Here is a 26,649-nt window from a genome sequence, read left to right as displayed (position 1 = left end):
GGACTGCAGACTAACGCATGTTTTCAGTTATTTCTTTGTATTGGAAATGTTGCCAAAGGTTGACATTGCCTATGCTGCCAAGAGTTTTACGGAATAGTTTGTGCCCTAAGGTTTTAAAAATAGATTCACCTTTAACTGGTGTTAATTATAATCTATAACTATATACTATAATCTCGAAAACTATAATGTGTTTTCCTCCAACGAGTTCTTCATAGTCAGTTTTCAGTACCTCTTGTAATCTGGGGTGAATGAAGGCTAACATTAGATTTGAAACGATGCTTACCTCATCTATTAGCAGCATTTTCATTTGTTTGAAAATTCTGCGTAGTTCCATTGCAGCTTCTGGAGAAAGTTTGTAATAGTCTAATTTATTTTGGTTTTCTACTGGAAGGAGTACTAATTGGTGTAAAGTGACACTGCCTATTTTGTAGGCAGCTAGACCTGTGGGGGCATTTACAACAGCTGACAGTTTTTTATTTGTCAATTGTTGGAAGAACTTGCTGATGATTTTGATTAAGAATGTTTTGCCTGAACCAGCTTCACCACTGATGTATATCAGTATAGGTTTGTAGTCTTGGCAGGTACAATTTTTACTTTCATGTTGCACACCATGTTCAATTTGTGTTGTTACTTCTTGGAAAATGTTATGCTGCTCATTGTTTAGTTGTGATTTTAGTAGAGCAAAGTATTCTGTAGATTGCTCATATTGACACATGTTTTATACTTCTGTCATGGCTAATCCTGCCTCATTTGCTATTGGTGGCTGTCCAAGTGGTTCTTGGCTTCCTGTTACCGAAGGTTGACTCCTGTCAGGAGTGTTCACATCTAGTTGCTCCTGGAGTTCTTCTACGTGTTGCTATTCAATGTGCAACATATTTTTGTACTGTGTAAAGTTTACGTCTGTTATAGTGCTTTCATTTGCTTTGAAAGCGTCTTCATAGGAGTCATAGGTATCTAGTAAATCTTCTTCTTTTCTCCATGGTTTAAAAAGTTGTAGCAGGGACATGTAATACAGTTGTTTGTGTTGAGGAGTTTTTAATGACAATTTGATATGATTAATTAAGCATTATTTGGTAAATGTCACTAAGTTGTCTTCACAATTTTCCACTCTGTGACTACCTTTCTTTTCATCTGGTTTAATATTATTTTTGTATGTGAAGTTTTGGGCTACATGGTATAGACACATTGGGCCTCATTACGAGAATGTAGGCAGCCATGGAGCTATTTGCTCTATGGCTGCCTCCGTTCCGGGCTCCATTACCGGGTTCCTGCAATGTGGACTTACTGGGTTACTCCGACATAGGAGGACCCGGTAATTCCTCCTTCTAGGAACCCATCCCCGTTTCCCATTTGAGCCCCCATAGGGCTCAATTGGAATGAGGAGGGAGGTAATAACGGGCAGATTACATGTGCCCTGTTATTGCCTCCCTCTTCCCCTTGTGGGACCCGGAAAGCATGCCTGGTTTTACCAGGCATGCGATCCAGGTCCCGCGATGGGAAGCTCATAATCGGCGCTCCCAAAATGAAGGGGGCTGGTCCCGTACGGCCCCCTTCATTACGGGAGCGCCAGCCTTATAATGAGGCCCATGGTTTCCAAAGTGGTACTCCTGTTTGGGTAGTATGTGTCTAGTAAATTGTTTGTCAAAATGTCTTGGCTGTTGGGATCATTTTTGGCTATTGTTTCTATGTCTTCATACGATTTGAGAACTCTTTTTCTAGATTTAGCAGGACCAAGACTTAGCCATACTATATTTTCAGATTTTCCATACAAGGCAGTACAGGTTAAACGGTCTGCAGCTTCATAGCAGTCACATTATCTATGGGAGAGCATTGTTATGCCTAAACTGTACAATTTCTGTGATAGTGTTTTGTCAGATGAATGTCATTCCAGAGGTCTTGAAGCTCTGTTTTTTTCTGCTTTGGTTAAGTAGGCTATGACATATCGTGCAACTGCAGTGGAATTGTCTGCAATGTACTGAACATCTATATGATTGCATTGTAATCATTGATGTATTTTGATTCTTCTGCTCTTTTTATGTAATATGTGTTCTTTGGTGATTTACCTTTGACACTATGACTAACTGAAGACATGAAGTTGTTTACTTGACCTGTTGTTGAAACTGGTCTAGGGAAACCAAAGCAACATTTGGTGTAGTATTTCCCTTTGTTTTTATATTTGCGACGAGAATACTTCCCACATTTGTGTCTTTGAAATTGTAAAATCTCTGCATGAAGGTCACTATGGGCCTCATTACGACCCTGGCGGAATGGGTTAAACGGTGCCGTAAAAGGCTGTGGCGCCGTTCAACCCGTTCCGCCACATTACGAGGTCCCCTCACGGGACACGTTAAGCACGCCTGGGAAAACCAGGCGTGCATACCGGGTCCCGCGAGGGGAAGAGGGAGCAAACAACGGGCCATCTCATTATGGCCCGTTGTTTGCTCCCTCTCCCATTCCCATTCAGCCCTATGGGGGCGGAAATGGGAATGGGGATGCACCATGTCCGTGTCCTCGAGTGAGGAATTACCATGCCATCCGAACTCGGAATGGTCCGGTAAGTCCTCATTCCGAGGACACGGATGCGGTTTTGCCGGCAGCCATGCCGCAAATAGCGGCATGGCTACCGGCATACCTCATAATGAGGCCTTATGTGTCGTTTGTGAAGGGATTTCACAAGTGACATATTTTTGGATGAATCGCAAAACAGTGGCATCACTGTCCTGACCAAATTTAGGAGCATCTTTAATCCACAAAAGCATGTGGATGTGTGGTGCTCCACTGGCTTGGTATTCTTTTCTCCAAAAGAAGTGTTGCACTTCTCCCAGGGGAGGAACCGTTTTATTACAAATTAAGTCTAGCATAGCAATGAAGCGATGATGGAAATATCTTGATACATTTACAGGAGCTAAAGATTAGAGTTCTCCTGGTGTTTTATATCTATATTTGTTTTGTTTTTGTTTGCTATGCATAGGAAATCGTGTAAATCTTCCCATGCATATTCTGCACAAACTGGGTGGGCCAAGGTTTCTTATCAAATAGAGTACATCTCAGTGACATCGGAACCAGTACTCTTTTGTACCACACATGTTTGTTAAAAGATTTGTAATGCTTGACTGTAAAACCTCATCTTTTTCTTGCACTTTTTGTAGTAATTTTGTATCTGACATATTTTGAAAATGGGTACCTGATTTCAATGTGTGTGCAACTCTGTAGCATAGAGTTGCTAGTTCACTTTCAAAGAGAAGGTGGAATATGTATTCCACATTTTGTCTGAATTTAGGGTCTTCAGAATAGATTTGTAAAGAGCGGTATTCTGATGCTGTTATTTGTGTGGGTCTTTCATCGTACCTTCCTCCTTTTCCAGTAGGAAAGAGTAGAGGAAAGGCACGTGCTTATATACCTTTTTCCCATATGCTGATTGGAGATCATTTGGCTTGTTGCATTTGGTAAGTTTCCAGTGCATCATCTATGTTGTCTTTAGAGTGTAATGGGTGAATTGTATAATTGCCTAAAATATTGGATTCTGTAGCAGGATCTAGAAGTTGAAATTGACCAGTTTCTGATGAGTCTTCAATTATTTCAGTGGTTTCCCTAAGGTTTTCTTCAATATTTATTTCTTTGTAGTATTCATTGTTGTCTTTTAGATATTGCAGGGCTTGTCTAAGTTTATATAAGTCGACGAGTTGTTGCCAATTTATTTTTTCTTTTGTAGGTACGCCTTTTACTAAGATAATTAAAGATTGATCTATTGGATGTTTTACTCCAGATTGTGTACATTTTCTTTGAGATCTAATGGCAAATAAACTACTTTGCCAAAAATGCCTTTCACTACTTCAGAGGGAGGTAGTTTTGCTGTTTTTGATTGAAGGTGTATTATTGTTTGAAATGGGTGCACTGTTTGAATTTTGATGCTCTCATGTAAGTTCAGTTGTTGCAGGGGTTTTGGTAGTGGGGATAATTCCAAGTTATTTGTGGCAAAACGTGAAGGTGTTTGGTTGTTAAGTTTTGCAGTGCAGTAACTGCAAAGTATTAAGAGGTCAGTAATTTCATATTTGTTTTCTGCTTTAAGATAGAGAGCTAATTGGAGCCACTTGGAATCTTCATGGTCTTCTATTTTGTACGTTATGTCTGCAGTTTTTGTGCTATTTTTATAAAAAGTCCTGCAGCAACACACACACATGGTTTGGTACTTCAGCAGATGTACTTTTGAACATTAATATTTCTTTTTTGTATGTGTGTAGTAGAAGGTTGCCATCTGTAAAGTTGTTGCTAGTCTGTGTAGGGAAGGGTAGGGCAATAGGACCCCTCTCCCACTACATGTCCCACCCTGGTTGAGACCCATGACTCGTCGGCAGCCCCCGGCCTCCCGGGCCCAGGCGGTGGGGCGGCTGCTGGCCGACACGTGGGGCTGCACCATCACGCTATGTGGCTGAGAATGGACGCCATTTTGTATTGAGCCATCTCCATCTTGCTAGAAACTTGCATATCTAACCCAAGGCAGAAACACTGAACGCTGCAGAGTGACCCCCACTTGACTGCGCTCACAGAGGCCCACACTTCCCCCACCTCTGCATGGCAGATCCGCTGAAGACTCGTTCTCACGAGTCACCAGACGCGAGCGAACAACAAAATAAAGCACTGTAGCTGTTGACCTTCCGCAGTACATCATTGCCCCAGCTATGAACGAGAATACTAGGATGTAACTGAGATCAGCCCAAACCCTGCAGGTCCTGACCCCTGCACCAAGCCCCCAGCTATAGACGGCGTGGCACCCTGCACCCGTACCCACCCTGAAAGCCCTTGCAACGTGAAGAAACCATTTATGTAATTTGTGCCTTGTTGACTAACGTTCGCTGCTAATATAAAGGAGAATGGGTAAAGAGAAAGTTGTGCAACCGATATTACATGTAATGAAGAGATATACAAAGACTGGACAGCTGATAACTGTGAACAATAACTTGTGTTGCTCTCTTAATACACTCTTTACACACACCTGCTTGACACTACCTCATGTTCGTATGTCAACTGTAAATGTGAAATGCTATGTAAAAAAGTATGATCATCAGCTAGTATCCCATGTAAATACAAATACATATGAGTGCTTTCAGGAACCCCATGTGTTGTGAGTCGCCCCTCACCCATACAACAGTAAAACCGCCTCGTGCAGGATGCCACGCACGGAGCTGCAAGGCCATTTCACTTTCCCCCTGCCCAGGCTCTCTCGAGATAGACGGTGTTCAAACAGCAAAGCCTTGCCTTCCCTCCCAACCCTGCTGGACCAGTTTCAAGCATCCGCCACCCTCCCCCGTGTCAGAGGCCGCCGCAGCCTGACTCCGTGACTTATGAGCTACCTGGTCCTAAATCCCGCCGCCTTTCAGGCACCGGTCACATGCCCCCCACGGGTCAGGGGTGCCTCCGTCGACCCCGAGTTAATGACCCTAGAAAGAGGGGCGCACACACGTGCACCAACAGATCATAATACCATCCCTCACCGAAATTGCCAAGGATGGTTAGTCAAGCACCCCCACCCATGCCCCTGACTACGCCCATGGGACCTGATTGTTTGAACCTAAGGCGCCTCCCGGACCGATGTATTAAGACACTCCAGATCGCATATCAATGTTCCTGGCCATGTATTGATCTAAGGTCAGCGCTTACAAGAAGTTGCAACTCAACAGGACACAGGAAGTGTGATGAATGGGTGGGAATGTGTGGCCAAAAGGGCAAATGTTAGTTTATCTATCAATCGATGTTACAAGGCATGTCCGGCCCAGCGCTACATCCCGATGAGCCCAGCTGACCTCCCACCCCACGTGGCCCAGCACCAACATCCGCCAATTGTGGAGAAGGAACTGTATACAATGTATACCACCTAGCCATCACCACCCAATCCCTGAGACTCTGTGGCCCCTATAGCTTACCTCATGCATGACGTGTATTTGTAATATAACTAACTGCCTTTGCTATTGTCAGACAGAGCTCTCTCGGAGTTTGCAGAGTCCTTTGCATGCCCTATATTGAATTATATAAAGCTCTTTTTGATCTTACCCGCACTTGGTCCTGGCCTCATTCCCCTTCTGGGGTGTGTCCATTATTGCCTCTCACTAAGGGGGGTGCGTTTCTGGGGACACTTACATTCATCTGTTGTAAAGCAATTGCATTGTGTAGGTGGCTTTCACTTCTAAAATATTTTCTCTGAATATGCTCTGTTTCATCGAGTAGTTCTTTGGCTGTACCATGTAGAAGATTGTTATTTAAATTGGCTAGTGCTAAAGCAGGGCATTTAGCATAGTACAGTTTATGAACCAGATTTCTTATAGTTGAATGTTGTGTTCATATCATTTTGATATGGTGGAAGGTGCTTTTGCAAATAGGTCCAGAAATGCAGGCTAATGAATCGCCTAGTAGTCCTGTGCATTTGCTCACTGGACCGGAGTCCATATTTTGTAGTAGTTTAATTTTGAATTTGTCTTTGCCTTTCACATACTGACTGAGGAACTGACGTAAAGATTTGAAAGATTTTTTTGGCTATGTTACACATTGATGTGCACGGCCATTTGTAGACTGGACGCATTGGTTAGGTGGAATGGAAAGTTTTCTGGGGATATTTGTCTGAGTAGCGTTTCTTGTTCCATAATAATATTATTAAGTTTTTCGTACCCTCGTCCAATGCTATGTATGGCAATTGGGTTTATTTGCTTTTGTTTGTATGCTTCTTCATTGAAATATGGTTCTGTGCTCATGGTGTGACTCCATTCACCTCCACTGATGTTTGTGAAGCTATCTTTGTTGATATTCTGCTTATTGAGAAGTCTTTTTTGTAGTTTAGTACTTAGTTTTGTTAGTGGTTTCATTCTGTTTACAACTAAAATAAATAATTTCCTTTTGAGAAGGATTGCACTGTCTATGAGTGTTTGTAGGATACATTTTCTATGCTAGGTTTTAAGGGTTGTGCGTGATTTCTCTCCTGTTTTTATAAGGTTCTGAAGGACTCTGTGGCAGAACATTTTTTGTAAAATAATTCTTTTGGTATGCTTACTTGCGGCTACATCAAGATTTATAGGTGCAGTGTTAGCACTAGTGGTAGCTGCAGTCTTGTTAATCACTTTCTGTTTCATTTTACATTGTTTCTGTACTGGAAGTTGGTTTTGTTTTGCTTAGTGACTGTATTATGTATTGTATTATTGTACGTAGTATTTGTTTGAACTTTTTGTACATATTCTGCTAGAGGTGGATGCTTATTTTGGAGACGTTAATTTTGATTTTGTCTACTTCTGCGTTGCTTTCTACAGAGTTGCTTTTTGGTAGGCATTCTTTGGGTCTGTTGGAGAAAAAAATGTGGGTTGGGATGTTGTGCAGTGTATGTGTGCTTTGTGCATGAGTGTCTGAGTATGATGGTAAGGATGTATGTAGAGGTGTGTGATTGTGTAATGGGCTGCTACTTCAGGTTGAGAAGGCTATTCTCGTATTTGTGTGTTACTATAGTGGTGTTCAGATGACAATACAAAGTATGCAGCTGCTGAGGGGCAAGCAGTAATACTGAATCTAATGCTGCAGAGTTAATACAATTGTTTGTTCTACAATACTAGAATTTCACAGTGTTTGAGTAACAGTTAGAACATTATGGCAGTATTGCACTTACTTTTTTTGGATGGAAAGAGTAGGTTTCTTCTGAGTTCTGGTTCGTACTTCAGATACTGCTGCTTTTCAGGAGAGTGTCCTTCACTTCAATTGTGAAAGAAAGAAGTTAGTAAATATGCGTGTTAATAGCACTGTTGTTAATGTAGACATTAATTTATCTGTTTTTGCAGTAGTAGTGCTTTCTGATAACTATGCATAGCATGTAGATGCACTTTCCTTTGCCTATGTGCATTCTGTATATTTTACTTCTAATCTGTTAGTTGAACATGCGTTTAAAATGATTACAATAGTAAGCACACAGAGCACACTTGGCTTTTTAAGGCATTGTTATTGGATGTTTGGAGATAGAAGAAATAACTGTGCTTTTCTTGCTATTTATACAGGGTAAATGGCAGGAACTGTGGGGAAAAGCATGCAATGTATGCATTTGTGAAGGTGTGGGAAATAAAGCAGAAGGATTTGATGGGTTCAACAGTTTATTACTCTCCACGATAGCTGTAGGGGAGAAGGTTCAAATAAGAAAATAGGGAGAAGTTGCAAAGGGACAAAGCAAGTTTACCAGACTGCAGGTGATTACCAAACTACAGGGTGATCCTGTGGTGCTTGGAGATGGGAGAGTCTGCAATAAAGTAAGGGTTGCAATGAAGGGTCTGGTACTTGCATTGCAGACTGAAGGGAAGGTGGGAGATGTATGTCTTGGTTTACTACACTGTTTATACATAGTTGTACATGATGTGATAGACATGACTGCACCTGTGTATAGTTGAATGCTGTTGTAAATTCTAGAACGAAATGGACAACCAGCTGGAATGAGAGAACTGTCTAGATTGGAAGAACAGTTGTAGAGGCAGTGGAGTTGTTTCAGCTGGGAGCCTTTCAAATGATATTAGCTATCCATGTGCATGAATATAGATGCATGTACTCATCCTGGCTGTGTCATTTTATAACACTAGAAAGCCTTCTCCCATAATTATACTGTTATTTCTCCCATTGTTTAACATTAAATTACACTTTGTTAGACAGCTGTGTGTGTTGTGTCTGATTACTATTATAATCATTTCTAAAGGAAGTTCAAATGATAGAATGTTTGTTAAATATGAACAATGTATAGAAATGAAATTGTATGTACATCCTATGCACTGTAATGCATTAAATGCTATTATGGTTGAAATGTGGATAAATAGGTGGCAGTGGTTACACAAATGATAGAATGAATGAAGAAAATAACAGTTTGTACATTACAGTTAGTAATATGGGTAAATACCAATTTGTAGAGCAGACAGCTTTGCAAGTGACACTTGATCATAGCAGATGGGAGAAATGACAGTAAGCTGTTTTTACAGGTTATAAAGGATAAGTGGCAGTTACCCTGTTATAAGCATGTATACAAGAGCTGTACATGTACTGTGCAGAAAATATTCATACCTGTAGTTTGTGTTCATGAATCTGCAAGTAGAAATCTTGGAGAGTTTTATACTAGTTGTTGCTGTATTTGCTTTACAATCACAGCTCAATTGTACTCAGAGTGATCAACAGTACATCTAAACTGCTGAACTGTGATGATGGAGTTAGATCTAGAGTTCTTGGATGTGATTGGTGGATAGTTGTGTGACTGCTTAGCAGTAGCCAATGAGGGAATGGTGCAGAGAGTGAAGTGAAAAGGAAAGAATGGCTGCCCCAGTGTTACGCACCCCGCGGACACCGCAGCTGTTCACGGACAGGGCATGCCACATTTGGGGCTTCTCAGCATATCTGGCATGGAAATAGGACTAGGGGAATTAGCCAATCAGGTGCTGAGGGTGTCATTCATAGGGAGAGAGTTTAATCATTTTGTTTCATTGCTGTATGCTGTGAAGATGGCGGTGGCTGCTGAGATGGACAGAGTTAGAGTGTGGATAGTGGGAGATCATTATATCACTAATCTGCAGTGGTATGCAAACACATGTGGCATTTCAGACAATGATGGAATGCATGGACTGGAGGCTACCTGGTGTGATGTGCCAGGGAAAAATGTGCAAGGTGTTTATACACTTTGTAGAAATATGGCTTATTTTAACACTCCTGATATTCTGGTGGTAAATTGTGGAGCAATGTATTTGGGATATCTGAGTGCAACAAGTTTGCTGGGTGCACTGAAACAGTTGCTAAAGGAACTGGTGCACCTGTTTCCATCTGCTAAAATAATTTTTTCACATATACCACCTAGGACTGCATGGATGTCTTGTCATGTATTTAATCCTCAACAAGACATAGGAAGATGTCTTGTTAATATAGGAATATCTTGTTTTATATAGTCTGTGGGCATGTCATTCCAAAATGAGAACCTTTTGGAAGATGGTACAATTTATTCTTGTGATGGAATGACTTTCACAGATTTTGGTCATGCAATATTTCTTGGTAATATGCAGACTTCAATCAGGAAGTTGTTGTGAAGTCATGCAACAGATAAAATCTGAAAAAGCCTAAATAAAGCCTGAAAAAATGTGCAAAAAAGGCTCTTTTCAGAGCCAACTTCAAAGGGGAAGTGGGGCACACTATTTAAATTTCATTCCCTACGTTCAGATTTTACGATTTGTCCGCGGACACCTCGGTTGTCCGCGGACAGCGTGCATTACATACAGGGATTTTGAGGCTGAGAGTCATGCAAATGTGACTTAGCAGGGCAAGGGATTGGTCAATAAGGTTTAATGGGTATGATGTGTAAGGAGAGACTTTGTCAGAAAGTATTTTTCCTTCGAGTAGAGCAGTTAGCTCTGGCTGTGTCTTTCAGAAGGCAGATTGTCTGGATTTTGGGAGACTCATGGATAAATTGGTGGGAGGTACATGCAGATCGCTGTGGAGTGGCTGCACATCTTGGATTCACTCATGTGGAAGTGCACTGGCATGGAGTGTGTGGAATGAAGTGGCTGTGTTTGGTAACTCTTTGTGCTACTTTAGTGACACAGTGTCATCCAGACATTATTATTATTCATTGTGGAGGGAAAAGTTTAGGACATGTCTCTGGAATCTCTTTGCAATTTGCAATGAAAGAAGGACTTGGGAAAGTCATGAACATGTTTCCAAACTCCCAAGTAATTTGTTCTCGTATTGGGCAGAGACAAATGTGGCTGCGTTCCTTTTCATATGGTCCACAAATGGAGAAAGCAAGATGCAATGTCAACAAGGCTGTTTGTGCCTTTTTGAGAGATGTTGGCATGTCCTCTTTTCACAATGAAAATATTCTGTTTCATAGGGCACACATTTTTCGCAGAGATGGAGTACATCTTACTTATGCTGGCAATCAGATTTTTCTGTGAAATATACAAAATGCATTGTAACCCTTTTTGGAATTATAGCAATCCATTTTGCAGTAGGTGTTGACCATTTTAAGTTTTTGAAACACAAAAAAAACACAAAAAGGCTCTTTTCAGAGCCACCACTTCCTCCCAGAGAAAAGTGCAATGGTTTTGCTAGGGCTGCACCCGCAAAAATGTTAGAAGTCCGCGGACTGTCCGCAGACTTCTAAAAATGTACAGGGCCCTGCAGCATTTCATTGACGCTTCTATTTTTGAACTGTGAAAGGCGACTCTGAAAAGAGCCTTTTTTTTGAGTTTTTGTTGTTTTGTATTTTTCTTTTAGTTTTTCAGACATGACACATAAGGAAAGGAAGGGAAGGAAGGGTAACGAAGGGGCACCAACCACGGGGATAACAAAGGGCAGATGGAGAGTGAAGATGTAGGGTGCACCTTAGTCAGATAGTGGGCAGTCCTTCTCATGCTCCTGCACCACAGCCTCAAAAGCATTTTGAAGGGTCTCCCCCTGCAGAGTACTGCATCGCAGTACATACACAATACTTTGACCCTCGAAAGGTAAGGGTCAACAGCATCACGTATGGCCTGCAAGGCAGCGGGAGGGATGCGCTTCCCCACAGGAATGTCTCTTGTGGTGGCAGGAGCAGAAACTGAGGATGCTGCAGGGGAACTCAACCTAATACGTTTATCGCAAGGTACAACCTTACGAATAGCCCCACTGTGGAACGACCTTAGGTGTCACCTAATTGAGGTAGTACCGTGGCTGTACAAACCCGGTTTGCCAGGACCAACTGGCACTAGGTGCAGCCCACCTTATTTGTGAAGGCTTTTGGTACTCCATCAAGAATGGCAAACAACCTCCATACCCAAGATTGAGATAGGGTCTTCCACTACCTCATCCTTGTCATCCTCTTCATCCTCCTCTGCATCCTCACGCCTGTTCCCCTCTGCAGGCCCTTGGGGAGGTGGTGGTGGAGGTAGTGGGGGTGGTGGTGAGGCAGAAGCAACTGCAGTAGGAACAGCCATGGATGCCATCTCCAAAGTTCTCAGGAACCAAGAAGTCAGCAATTCAGGAACACAAAAGAGCAATCCAGCAATGTGGAGTAGCGTCTCTCCTGGAAGTCCAAAACCAAGATGAGGAGCAGCTCTGGGGTGTGGCCTTTTATAGGGGTGCTGGGGAGCACTTCGCAGATGGCCGCACTGTCTGTGGACACATCGAACACCAAAAAGGGTTACAAAAGTTCCCAAAAGTATGCAGATCGCTAGGGACATGGTCTGGGACATGTGCAAGGGTGAAGTTTCACAGGAAAATACTTTGTATTGCTCAGAAAAAGCACTTTTTAGGTGTCTTGGGGCCCGGACTGTGTCCACGAACAAGGACCCACGCTTAGCATGGGTGCGGTCACATCATGACATCGCGAACACGTGTTTGTGTCCCCAAAATAATTAAAAGTGTGACACACGTGCGTCGGACAGTTACAGACAGGCGCGATGTTCGTAGGAACCAAGGGTGTGATACGCATGCGTGCATTTGTTCTACGGACAGTGTTCAGGTCCCTGAACAAATTAAATGTGCATCACAACTTTGCGGACAGGTGGACGGGCTATGTGTTCTACGGACATATTCATTCTGGTTGCGGACAATGCAAACAGGGGGAATGTTCATAGGACACCTTAATTTGAATAGTTGCAGACATGCAGACGGATTTAGTAACCCCCATTTTGCTTGTGGACAGAGCCAACAGGTATAGTGTCCTTAGGACACCCCCATTTTGGTTAATTAAGGACATACCGGACACCCACGCTGTCCGCGGACACCCTAACAGCCTTTTTTTAAAAAAATAGACACAGAGGAATATAGTAAGAGCACACATAATATTTTATTATTGTATACAAATATAAAAATTATGAAAGAGAGGGGGAAGAAGAAACTGATACAAATACAGGAGAATTGGGGATTTGTACATGTTGGATGGTAGGGGAGGAAGAGATTGAAGTCTCATCATAATGTTTTTCTTGCTGGGGAGTTTTTGGGGATGGTTGGCTGGAACATGGAGAAAGGGTACAGGTACATGTGGGACAGTGATTTGTTCCTTTATATGGTCCTCCACAAAGTTTTTTAAAAGAATGACATTTGTTATTAATAGATCCATTAATACGCTCTACACGCTGCAGATGATTTTCCAAGGTGTCTGTTTCTGTATTATTTTTAATGTCTGTATGATCTGTTTACTGTATGTTCCTTTACTGACATATCTAGGCCACATGGTTTTCTTCAGTAACAGTCATGAACAAACAATTCAAAAGGTACTATATTTGTAGGCTTATCCTTCAAATATGTTCTTACAGTAATTCCCTTAAGGTCCACTTACAGCATATGAAACATATACATAGGGAAAGACACAGGCTTGCAAGACAGCAATGCTTTCTATGCATGAAGATAATCAGTAAGGTTATCAACACTTTCTTATAGTTCTGCTGTTTTTTTATTACTGTACACATCATGTGATACTTATAGATAGGGGAAGTAGCAGCTTTGAAGCAGAACAATCATTTCTGTGCGTGAAGATAATCAGTTAGGTTACGAACATTGGCTGGTAGTACTACTGCTTTTTTGCTTACTTCACTTTCCCTGTATATGCTCATATTTGTATGTGTTGTTGTCTCTTTGTTTTTTGGCTGTAATAATGCAATTATGTAGTAAGTGGGTTTTATTAGCTACTTATTAAATGTTTCACAGTACACAAAAGTCTAATAAGAAAGCATTTATCATTTTACTATTCAACATGGCAAGATTATTAATATTGCACCTCTATCATGTATGCTGCACATAATGCCTATGTTTCTACATGAGTTGCTTAGTTTATTGGAAAAAACTTCATAAAAGAATGCTATTTGTATCAATGCATTAATTAATGCACTGCATACGTAATGATATTTATTCCAATGATCCTTGACACTTTTTTATCAACATTACAATAAGAATCTTTGTAGAGACTTTTCATGAAAAGCAAATGCACATGTGATGTCATCAGTGGTGTCATCAATGACATTTGTGATGCCATTTTTGATGTCCTGGATGTTAGTCTTAGCAGTGCACGGTGGTGGCGGGAGTTATGGTTGCTTAGCTTAACATAACTGGCGAATTTCTGGGGGTTTTTGGTTATACTTGTAACCATAACATCCCTTTAACAAAGTTTTTTCACTGAATTCCATAGGTTTTTAGTAGCGCAACTTAACCACAATGTCCCTTTAACAAAGTTTTTTTCAATGAATATATATATATAGATAGATAGATGGTTGTCCACAAAAACTCAATCTTTGAAAATGATGCAGACATTTAGTTTTAAGATTGAATGTTTGTGTGCTACAAATTAAAGTTGGAACATAATCTTCACATGACATGCTGGAACAAACTAAGCTGCTTCTTTAATATGTTTCTTTCAGTTTACGAAACCGAGAGATGAAGAGGAATGGAAAAGGGCACAGCGTGCTTCAATCCAAAGTCAAAAAGAGTATGTTATCAATTCATTATCAGTTGTTATTGTTCTGCACTTAGCACATTACAGGGAGAAGTGAATATTTGTTTCACTATGGCCAAAGGCTAATTGGAGAGTGGAACAATGTTTTCTCTGCTCCAGGTTCCGTCAGCAAAAATTGTAATTTCGTATTAGGGCTGGGAAAATTAGTTGTTCTTCTGAACCTCAGAAAGATGAACAAAGTTGTCTCATAACAAATGGCATTTTGAGATTTGTCTGAAAGTTGGTGCAACCAGCATGACCAACATATTGTTATAATCACTGTTTCTTGTGAGCTTTTTGATTCTTGTAAGGATACACAGAGCCTCGGTTTACTCTACCTCTCGTCCCTTCTACTACTCCCAACTACCTATGTGAAAAAAGGTTATAAAGAGATGGATCGAGTGACAAAGGGAGACGGAGAAACAATACATATGCCTGCCGCATATATCAATTTAGACATAGTTGATCCATTGTAAACATGGAACAGTTTGTATGTATAAAGCAGTTGACGTTTGCAAAAACATTTGTAAAAACATGTTTTAATTTATTTATGCGCAATCGGTATCTAGTGACATTAGATTTAACTTCCCTGTGCGTAAAAAGAAATATTGAGATTGATTCACTGCTCCCATCAAACAATGGCCATCATTATGAGTGACCCTGTGGTTATTGGCACCTATTCCAGATGAGGTCTCTCTGAGTCTGCCGGCATGGGCTGTGAACTATCGGCAGGACTGATCTGCTGGTAGTCCAAGCCCCTACTGGCAGAAAAGTCACTGGAACACCGGCACTGTTACTAAGTCCTATGGGACTCTGCGGAAATGGGAACTTCCTGTTCCGGCGCCGCCCGTAATATCACGGTATTACCGGGATATCAGCTGGTGGAAATGGTAAGCTGCAGTTGCTGGTAGGCGGCCTACCGGCAACCTTACAGTGAAGGACAATGTGTCCTCCTTTACAATGCCTGCTGTTACTGACCTGGAATATCATTCACTGCATGCCCCAATAATTGTGCCTTTTGTTTTGTACAAATCCTTGGTTCATGCTCTGTCACTGGCCGCTGTAGCACAGGACAGGAAAGATTGACTTTTTCTCCAGCAGCAGGGGCTGCGTGTCATGACTTCAGTCGGGCGGCGTTTCTTTTCTTTATGGAGACGCCATTAACAGTTCCACCACGTCTGACGGCCATTCTGGGAGCACCGCTCTAGTGTTTTTTCCAAGATGGCCGCCGGCGTTTACTACTGCCGGCTCAGTGTGGCGTTCCTCGCGTTGCACCTTCACTATACTCTGCGTCTTGAAGGTAACGCTAGTGTATCCTTCCTCCGTGTGTTTTCTCCTGTATTCCTTCCCTTGTTTTCCCGTCTCCCTCTGGTCTCCCGTTGGTTTCCCTTTTGTTGATTCGATCCGTACGTCTTGTACTGGTCTCTCGCTCTCTCTCTCCTTTCCTTGCCCTTCTGACTTTCAGCCTGCCTTTCCTTGCCCTTGCCCTTGCTGCTAAGCACTTACCTCCTGGTCGCTGGTAGTTCCAATCTATCTGGAGTCATTTGTGCGCCCTTCCGGCTTCCTAAGGTGCACATATCACAGCTGGTTCTCTGGCGTCTCCCCAAGTCTACTGGTGAATCTCCGTTTAGCCACCCTTTTGAGCCGCCTTCTGCTGAAAGATCATTCTACCGGACTTCGCATTTCCACTCACTCCTTCATCAGAACATCTCCTGCAGGGTTTTTTCTGCCCCTTCGGGCTTTTTCCCTGCTCAGGGGCCGGCTCCCAGGAGTCCCCGCTGTTCGTGTTCTCTAGTTACCCGACAGTGTGGCATCCCAGGGAGCTCGCCCCTACTTACGTCAAAAGAAAGAAGCAAGGAAGACTGATAAGACTCAGACCCGAAGACGTCCTGGAAAGAGGCCGGAGCTACAAGAGAGGTTCACAGACGATTCAGGTGAGGCGGAAGGAGGGGAACGTTCAGTCATTCCTGACAGAGTGCAACGCCCGACTACCTCCATGGCTTCTCTCGAGCAGTACCAAGAATTGGTAGCAGCCATTCAGGGGCTTACCGTAGAAGTGCAATCACTCCGGTCCGAAAATCAGTCTCTACGACAACAGGTAGCAGCTCGTGAGGACGCCCGTGGAGATCTACCACCCCTTCCTTTACCTTGCGGGAAATTCAACGGAGATCCTAAAACTTTAAAGGTATTCTTGGATGCCTGCCAGTTATATTTCACCTTCCGCCCTCGTACTTATGAGACCACCAGGGCTAAGGTGGGTTTCCTAGTGTCTAACTTAACGGGAAGTGCCTTGGCATGGGCTTCACTGTTGGTATTACAGGCTGATCCAGCTACTGCTCATTATGATCAGTTTGTGCAACTCTTTAAGTCGCGCTTTGACCGACCCGAGGTACAGTATGCCTCTTATGAAGCAATCATCGATATCAGACAGGGTACGCACGACGTACAGTCTTATGTTACCTCCTTTATGCAGCTTGCCGCCGATGCCGGATGGCCTGAGACTGCTCAACAGACTTTGTTTCGTCGCGGCTTGCAAGAAGATATAAAGGATGAATTGGCACGTATTGCACGACCTCAGACGTTTCAGGAACTAGTGTCCCTCGCTTTTCAGATTGAGTATAGGTTGAGAGAAAGAAGACAAGAAAGGAGACGTCCACGACCTTCTCCATCAACCTTCTCCCCAAATCCTTCCCGGGAACATTCAACCTCATCCGCTGGGGAAGAACCGATGCAAATAGGCACCACCCGAGAACCTTTAACAGCCGAAGAGAAGAAAAGAAGAAGAGAGCTAGGTCTCTGCATGTATTGCGGTTCTAGCAAACATCTGCTCCGAAACTGCCCTGAGGTTCCTCCACGTCGCCAGGGAAACGATTCACCCCGAACCTAAACAGGGATAGGTTCGGGGGTGTTGGGATGAATCCCTGTACCAACACTTTGACTTCTCTTCCCCGTGAAGATAATCGTCTGATGGTATTTCAGGTTAAACTGTCCCGAGATTCTTCTACCTTCTGGGAGGCTTTAGCCATGCTGGACTGTGGGGCAGCAGGGAATTTCATCGATGTATCCTGGGCTCAGGAGAATGATGTGCCCATTGTCTCAAAGAATCTACCCATTCCGGTGGAAGGGGTGGATGGCCAGCCTCTGTCCTCAGGACCTGTTACTCAAGAGACTCTGCCACTTCGGGTCGAATTGTTCCAACATCGGGAGGAAATGGCATTCGATCTCATTAAAGCAGCGCATTTCCCGGTTATCCTGGGGATCTCGTGGCTGCGTAAACATAACCCAAAGATCGATTGGTCAAACAATACTATTCAGTTTCAGTCGCAACTTTGTCTTAATGAATGTCTAAATTATAAATACTCTCTAGACTCCATGCATACGTGTGATTCCATGCTGGCGGCTTCACTCCATCAAGTACCGGAACATTATCAGGAGTATGCAGAGGTCTTCATGGACAAGCAACCCCATTCCCTTCCTCCTCACAGAAGAGAAGACTGCACCATTGAGATCCTACCAGATGCGTCCGTTCCCTTTGGAAGGATGTTTCCCTTGTCCTTACCCGAGCGGAAAGCTCTTAAGGAATACCTAGACTGTAATCTACAGAACGGGCTCATCCAGGAGTCCAGATCACCCGCTGGAGCATCACTATTCTTCATCCCGAAGAAGGGGTCTTCGGAACTCCGTCCATGTATCGACTACCGGGGCCTAAATCGCCTTACCATAAAAGACTGTTACCCTATGCCGCTCATCAAAGAGATAATAGAAGCTGTCCAAGGCGCGTCTGTCTTCACAAAATTGGATCTTAGGGGTGCGTACCACCTGCTCCGTATAAGACAGGGTGATGAATGGAAGACGGCATTTAGGACTCCACTAGGGCATTTCGAATATCGGGTTATGCCTTTCGGTCTGGTAAACGCCCCTGCTATATTCCAGCGCTTTATGGATAAATTGTTTGCCGACCTCCTATTCTCTTCAGTGGTGGTATACTTGGATGACATCCTCATTTACTCTTCCTCTCTTCCTGAACATAGAAGACTGGTCCGACAAGTGCTGGAACGTCTACGGGAAAACAAACTACTGGTAAAACCTGAGAAGTGTGTCTTTGAGGCCTGTTCGGTGTCTTATTTGGGTTTTATCCTCTCCCATGAGGGTATTCGTATGGATCCCTGCAAGATACAAGCAATCACGCATTGGTCTACTCCAAGAAACGTCAAGGAAGTACAGCGTTTTCTCGGTCTGGCCAATTTTTATCGCCAATTTATTTCAGGTTTCTCCAATAGGGTTCTTCCTATCACATCACTCTTGAAGAAGGGTGTTCTCTTCACTTGGACACAGGAAGCCGGAAGGGCCCTTTCATGGTGTCATGATTCACCCATGGCCGGTCATAAGGGCATTCGTGCCACCAAGGATCTGGTGTCCAGACTGTTTTGGTGGCCAGGCTGGAACCAAGATGTACAATCTTATGTATCTACCTGTGCTATATGTGCGACCAGTAAGTATCTTTCATACAAACCCTTAGGTCTTCTGCAACAGGAACCTGCTCCCAAACAACCATGGACCCACGTTTCTACAGACTTTATTGTGGACCTACCTAATTCTGAAGGGAACACCGTAATCATGGTGACTGTGGATTCTCTAAGCAAACTGGCTCACTTCACTCCCTTGAAAGGATTACCTACTGCCCCTGAAACAGCCAAAACCTTTCTGAAAGAGATAGTGCGACTTCATGGTCTCCCAGAGACCGTGGTGTCAGATAGGGGTCCTCAATTCACTTCCCAATTTTGGGGTACCCTCTGCAAACAAATAGGGATTCATCGAGCCCTTTCATCTGGGTTCCATCCACAGAGTAACGGACAAACGGAAAGGCTCAATCATACGCTTGAGCAATATCTTCGATGTTTTTGTAGCAGAAAGCAAGATGACTGGAATGTCTTTCTCCCTATGGCTGAGTTTACTTATAACAATACCAAACATTCAGCCATCAATATGTCTCCTTTTTTTTGCACCTTTGGTTATCATCCAAAACATCTGCCATTAGCAGAGATCCAACCCTCAAAATCTCCCGCTCTTGACCACCTCCTGACGGAACTCAATGACACTCATGCACTAGCCAGTAAAACCTTGGCCGCTAGCCATCATGATTATAAGGTAAGGGCTGACAAGAAGAGGAAGGCTGCACCTTCTTGGTCGGAAGGGGATAAGGTTTGGTTAGCCACTAAATTTCTACCTCGCTGGACACACATAGGGAAATTCGCACCAAGATATATCGGACCTTTTCAGATCATAAAGAAGGTAAACCCTGTTGCTTTTCGCCTTCAGCTACCTCCCTCCCTTAAACAGGTGCATCCCGTGTTCCATGCCTCCCTATTGAAGCCCTACCTTCTGGATCCATATAAGAGAAGATCCAAGAGGCGACCCCATGATGTGCCGTCTGAACCAGCTGAATATGAGGTGTCACATCTGGTAGATTCCCGCTACCATCACGGTATTCTACAATATTTGGTTCACTGGAAAGGTTATCCCATCGAAGAACGGACATGGGAGCCTGTGAGGCACATTCACGCTCCTCGACTCATTAGAAAGTTTCACAGATTATATCCAGGCAAGCCCGGGGGCCCCCCGTGTAGAAGAGGGCATACTGTCATGGCTTCAGTCGGGCGGCGTTTCTTTTCTTTATGGAGACGCCATTAACAGTTCCACCACGTCTGACGGCCATTCTGGGAGCACCGCTCTAGTGTTTTTTCCAAGATGGCCACCGGCGTTTACTACTGCCGGCTCAGTGTGGCGTTCCTCGCGTTGCACCTTCACTGTACTCTGCGTCTTGAAGGTAACGCTAGTGTATCCTTCCTCCGTGTGTTTTCTCCTGTATTCCTTCCCTTGTTTTCCCGTCTCCCTCTGGTCTCCCGTTGGTTTCCCTTTTGTTGATTCGATCCGTACGTCTTGTACTGGTCTCTCGCTCTCTCTCTCCGTTCCCTTGCCCTTCTGACTTTCAGCCTGCCTTTCCTTGCCCTTGCCCTTGCTGCTAAGCACTTACCTCCTGGTCGCTGGTAGTTCCAATCTATCTGGAGTCATTTGTGCGCCCTTCCGGCTTCCTAAGGTGCACATATCACAGCTGGTTCTCTGGCGTCTCCCCAAGTCTACTGGTGAATCTCCGTTTAGCCACCCTTTTGAGCCGCCTTCTGCTGAAAGATCATTCTACCGGACTTCGCATTTCCACTCACTCCTTCATCAGAACATCTCCTGCAGGGTTTTTTCTGCCCCTTCGGGCTTTTTCCCTGCTCAGGGGCCGGCTCCCAGGAGTCCCCGCTGTTCGTGTTCTCTAGTTACCCGACAGTGTGGCATCCCAGGGAGCTTGCCCCTACTTACGTCAAAAGAAAGAAGCAAGGAAGACTGATAAGACTCAGACCCGAAGACGTCCTGGAAAGAGGCCGGAGCTACAAGAGAGGTTCACAGACGATTCAGGTGAGGAGGAAGGAGGGGAACGTTCAGTCATTCCTGACACTGCGTTTAAGGGTGAATGGCCTAGAGAACAGAGGCCAATCCTCAGCATTGTTATCGGTGTGAACATGGTGTGGAAAAGAACCGGCTCTGAGCATAAACCTAAGCCTGGGTCCGACTTGAAGACCTTAAGAATGGGGGCTTTGACGAGGTCCCCTGCCTTGCTCTGAGGTGCTTCTAGTGGTATAACCAAGGGGGATGGCTGCTTCACCCAGCTAGTGGACAATACGCCAGGAGTCCAGAGGGGAACTATCCTCTGCTCCCACCCCCACTTAGTTCCTGTCTCATGGTAGCATTGGTCACATGAAGCCTAACAAGAGTGTTCCTTTATAAGAATCAGCCTTTACAAAAGGGAATGGAAAATGTAGTCGCAGTTTCCCTTACATGGGTACCCTTATCCTCATGTGTAAACTCTTCAATTAGTTCGAAAACAATTACTGTAAAGAACAGTTTCCTTAAAGGAATATGGTTTTGCAGATCAAAGTAAATATGGGCCTTACAAGCCCATTCTCCCCATCACTATCCACAAAGTTCCACTGCAAAGACTTACACATTTGCAGAGACCACAAAATCAAACAGAATCTTTTCAGGCTATCACCTCAATAGGTCTGCATAGAGCAAACACACAGAGCAAACCTGTTTCCACAGACTGCTCTGGTGAACACTCTCAGATGGCTAAATAACACTGCCTTCCTTGGCTGCAGTAGCAAATCAATCCAACTTGTTCCCCAGCTGCTGCGCTTTGTTCCTAGTAGCACCAGGAGACCTAATGCTGACAGCAAACCAGTGCTGCCTAAATATGTGCATTGCTTTCACTTGCCATTTTTAAAGAATCCTGAAATATATGAGCCAGGGCCAGGGCATGTACATACCTCGACAAGGCATTTTAGAGTTCAGGCAACACAGGAATTGTGAGCAAAAGCAAAATGGCATCTTTGCCGTAGTGAAGCTTGGCTTCTCATGAAAATCCCAAATTACACACAGAGATGAATTAGGAACAGCCATTTACAGCTCGTCATCGATCACCACTCATGGCACAGAGCCTAACAATAAGACCCTCACAATAAGTCCCACCCTAAGTGAGGTCTTAGAGGCTTATATAAACCCAGACTCTCAGTCTAGTTGGGTGGGTAGTATGCTAGTTACACACCACAGTAAGCTGGACATGCAGACTGCATCTAAGATGCAGACCAGTCTTAACTGCACCTTCCAGTGATACCGAGGGGATTAGTGACATAGGAGGTCATTACAACCTTGGCGATAAGGGGTTAACAGCGCCGGTAAAGGTGCCGGAGCCGTCAACCCCTTACCGTCCAATTACGAATCTGCTTGCGGGAACCCGCTAAGGACACCTGGTTTTACCAGGTGTCCTTAGCGGATACCGCGAGCAGACCAGCATGCTAACAAAGGGCCTGTCATTAACGGGCCAGTCATTAACAGGCCCGTTGTTAGCATGCTCCCCATTCCCATTGAGCCCTATGGGGGCTAGAATGGGGATGGGTTCCTGGAATGGGGAAATACCGGGCCCTTCAAGGACGGAATGGCCTGGTATTTCCCCATTCCAAGAACCCGGACCCGGTACCCGGAATGGGGGTAGCCATGCCACAAATAGCGGCATGGCTACCACCAATGTTGTAATGACCCTCATAGTCTGAATGAGCAGTGGTGGCTAAGGGTTTGCCCTGACGATGGATAGTATCCGAAATGCATAGGCAATTCAAAAACCCTTGTTAGCACTACACTGCCTTATTGCTGCATATATATATATACATTATGTAAAAAAGGACTGTGTGAAAAACCATCTAGCAGAGCTTGGTTTTTTTTTATATATCAAAGAGGATTAAAATTGTCTCGAGTTTTGTTCAGAAAACAATTGAAAATTGTATTTAAGCCCATCTTGTTTGGGTGCTTTGAGAGCCTGTGGTTCTCACAAGGGTTCCCTGGGAGTATTCTTGTTGTCTAGATTTGGCCTAGTGCTTATGGCCTGCTTTTGCCACAGAGCTTAGAATACTTTATGTTACAATACTTTTGGAAGAATATTTTGAGAACATGATTACATTATTGAAACCGGCAGTTCCCTCATTTCTTAAGTGGAAGTCGAAGCCTGTGTGTCAGGTTTGTCAAACACTTCCTGGTCATCACTTAATCCGACATCTACCTCCTCTTCACCTGTGTCTTCAGATGACGTAGTATGTAGCTTCCCCTTCTTCCTCCGGTCCTTTCGTTTTTTTCTGAAGAGATATGGCCTACCTCGGGTGGAAGCCACTCTGCCGCCTTTCCGGTGGAGTCAAACAAAGGACCCCCTCCTGAGAGCGCCAGGGAGAGGAAAAAGCCAAATGACAGAAAAAAACCTCTCGTGTGGGATTTCTTGCGAGGCACTCTTGTTGCAGTGAAGGGATGAAAGTCCGCAAGGTAAGCTCCAGCGAAGAGTGTTTGAAGCAAGTCTGTGGGCCAAAGGTATCGGGAAGCATACAACCCCAAGAGAAGAATCCACAATTGTGAGAAGAGCCGTGGGGCCAAAGGTTCCTGCAAGCAGCTGTCGCAAGTGGTCCGTGGGCGAAAAGGCTTACAGGGAGAGTGGGCTGCAAGGCGGGTAGGAGGGAGGTTCAACCCGGCTGCAGCAGAAGGGAGCCGGAACGGGGGGAAACACTAGACGAGGTAGAACAGACCCAGAGATGACCGCTAGTCCAGGTGGGTAGGTAAAGATCCAAGTGAAGTGAAAAGAAAGGGGAAAGAGCCAGTATGGGAAAAGACCTGAAGGAAAGGATCAGAGAAAGGCAGTGGAGGAAGAGGCGGGACGGGACCCGAAAGCAGAGCTGTAAAGACTGTGGCAGCCCGCACGAGCAAGACTTGCGCCGTGCTTCTGCGGAAGAAATGAAAACGACTAGGAGGAAAGGCAGAACAAGGGCAGGCAGAGAGACGAGAGACAGAAAAAAACAAGCCGAACAGGAGAAAATAGAGAGCAAAACTCTTAGCATGTAGACCCAGAAGCAGAAAGCGAAAGGGTTGCAACGCACCGTGGCTGAGGAGGGGCGTGGCTATAAGGGAAACAAAACAGCAGACAGAAAGAAGACTAGACCTGCACACCAGGAAATGGAGGAAGCGTGGTGGAACATACTAATGGTGGTGTGGGCTTCATGTGTTCCACAAGCGCCAGGAAGGCAGGCATGTGACACTGTGACATGTGTTTGCAGAAGTTGTCTATTGAAGAGAAAGAGTTGAGGCAGTTGGAGGAAGAGACAGGAGTGTTGAGGAGAAGGTTTGGGATTAGAAGGGGAGAAATATCCAGAGGAGGTAGGGAGAGATTTGTAGGAGGCAGTAGAAGGACATCTGTGGCCGATGTAGAGAGATTATGTTTTCAAAACTTTGTTTATAATTTTCAAGGGACACGCATGAACCAAGGAAGAACAATGCAAATTGCAGACACAGTCTCATATCTGATTAGGGCACCCAAAGTAAATACAGCTGATAAACAGGAAGGCAATTGCTCATTGTATCATATAAGACTCATGTGTTCTAAACGCATTCCAGTATCTCAATTTTGTTCATACCAGCAGCCAGGATTACAGTAGTACACCTCTGAAAGCAGTTACAGTTTAGAGATATTTTTAGGAAGTGGCAAAAGAATATCAGGAGGGTGAAAAGAGATTTGGAGGAGGCAATAGAAGCACATTGGTGGAAAGAGAGAGGGTGCCTAGACAGTCAGCCTAGGAAGGTTCGAGAGGGCGAGCTTTCACAAGGCATGTTTGAGCCCCTAATATGGAAATGTCAAGCTCACAGACTGAGGAGGAACAAGCACATGGTGTGCCAGGGAGGAGGAACAGGATTAGAAGAGGACCAGTCGGGTGGTGAAAGGGGGCTGCCATGAGGACCCTGGGATTGGGGGGGTGACACAAGTTCTCGGAACAACCACAGCTAAAGGAAGACATATTGCATTAATCCCTTAAATCTGGTGCAAAGAGGCCAATTAGAGAGAACCAATGGAGAAAGGTGCTGGGAAGCATCAGGCTTGATACTGGATATTAAGGTGAGACCTTGCGCTCCCTTCAGATTGGGCTGGAGACCGAATGCACTTACAGGTGGAGGCGTATTCCTTTGAGAAGGTAAGTTATGGGGAAGCACCCCAACCATCGTGAACTGACAAAGGGGGGTCCCCTCATTTCTGACTTTGGTTTTAAAAATAATTTCTATTTGTGTGTTTTGGTAATTAAAAATGTTTTCCCCCATACAGTTTGTCCAGGCTGTTGGATAACCCCACTCACCCCCTTAAAAAATGGTGTCAGTAGTGGGACCCACAAAGGGCACTTTGGAATCTTGCTAAAGGCAATCTCTAGAATAGAGCATGTACACACATACGCCACCCCTGTAGTGGCCAGGGTGGATTTGCATAATGTGATTAATGTCAATATTCCACCTGGGGTTGAACCTTAATTTCTACCGGTCAAAGAGTTGGGATACCTGAAGGGACTTAAAGCAGAATTGCTCCCACATCCAGCCTCGCATAAAGTATATCATTATATAAAAGCCCATAACACAAGTAATCTGCAAAGTTTACCTTCCCACCTGCCTGAGAAAGTGAAAAAAAATGAAGTGGACAGGGAGAGGTACAACAGGGCATGGGACATACTATCTACCATGGAATCTAACTGGAAACCAAAGTCCTTGGGGGAGCAGGAACAGGTCAGTGTTTGCTATAGCCCAGAGTAATAATCCCACCTTGCATTTTGCTTTTAAGTCTGTCATATCGGCTGTGGAAGGCAGAAGAGTACCTGGACCCACATAGAAAGATGGGGAAGATGGGACCTGCTATTTCAAGGCCAAAACAATGTAAATGGAGATAGTCAGAGTAGGTATCAGTTATGGCTACCCCCACATTTCTAAAAGGCTGTTATTGGCATAGCCCACTCCTTTTGACTTGCAGGACACCACAGGGTAGCCACGGCCAAGGAACATGTCCTTAGCAGATTCGTTTGCCCAAGGATCTACCAGTAAATTCAGGATTATTGTTTAACCTTCCCAATTTGCCAACAAACCTCCAGAGAGGATATGGGTAAGGCTTCCCTACAGCCCCTACCTACCACCAATGTTCTTTCCTGTAGGATTGGGATGTGCATCATGGAGCCCCTAAATGTCAAAACCTAGACAGTTATATATCACACAATCCCCTCTTAGTCTGGAGCTAATTGCAACCAGACTTTCCCCACAAGAGCGCAGTCTATAGGAATATGGTACACCTGACAGGCCAGGGGCTTGAGTGAAAAGGCAGGAGCAGCAGCAACAGAGTTAGAGGAAAGAACAACAACAGTTCAGTACAGTAATCAAGGATACCAACCTTGACAGCCCCCACCCTCTGCTTCCCACTCTTACCTGCTCCGTGAAGGAAAAGACCCGAAACCTACTTGGCACCACAGAATTCAGCAAGGTGAGAAGAAGTAGCAAATCCTCAGAGTAAGTTCCAGAATCCCAATTAGTCGAGGTTGAAGGACCTAACCCGGACGGCACGAGGCGCGAACTACAAACGTTTCCAAGGCAGTCCTTCCATATTCTGCATAGCATCCCAGAGTTAAATGGATGGGTGACCAGAGATGAAATCAGGAGAGCGTCCAGAGTGGTCACCTGGATGTCCAGGGAAAAAGGTCCTTGAAAGTTCAGCAAAGCGTCCCAAATATACGGTGAGAATTTAAAGGAAAGTGGGATTT

At 44.3% G+C, this 26,649-nt stretch overlaps 1 protein-coding gene across 1 annotated transcript in view; it reads left to right on the top strand.

Annotated features, from left to right (window-relative positions):
* Positions 1-26,649, top strand: part of LOC138511076 (trichohyalin-like) — a 3,831,204-nt gene that overhangs the window by 1,402,127 nt on the left and 2,402,428 nt on the right. The window contains exon 13 of the mRNA XM_069626576.1: positions 14,379-14,446. Coding sequence (XP_069482677.1) covers positions 14,379-14,446 — 68 coding nt within the window. The remainder of the gene's footprint in view (positions 1-14,378; positions 14,447-26,649) is intronic.

The sequence above is a fragment of the Ambystoma mexicanum genome, chromosome 6p (assembly GCF_040938575.1).
Source record: "Ambystoma mexicanum isolate Mex_15411 chromosome 6p, UKY_AmexF1_1, whole genome shotgun sequence".
Taxonomy (NCBI): domain Eukaryota; kingdom Metazoa; phylum Chordata; class Amphibia; order Caudata; family Ambystomatidae; genus Ambystoma; species Ambystoma mexicanum.
The sequence above is the reverse complement of the archived record's forward strand: the minus strand, read 5'-3'. Positions and strand labels throughout refer to the sequence as shown.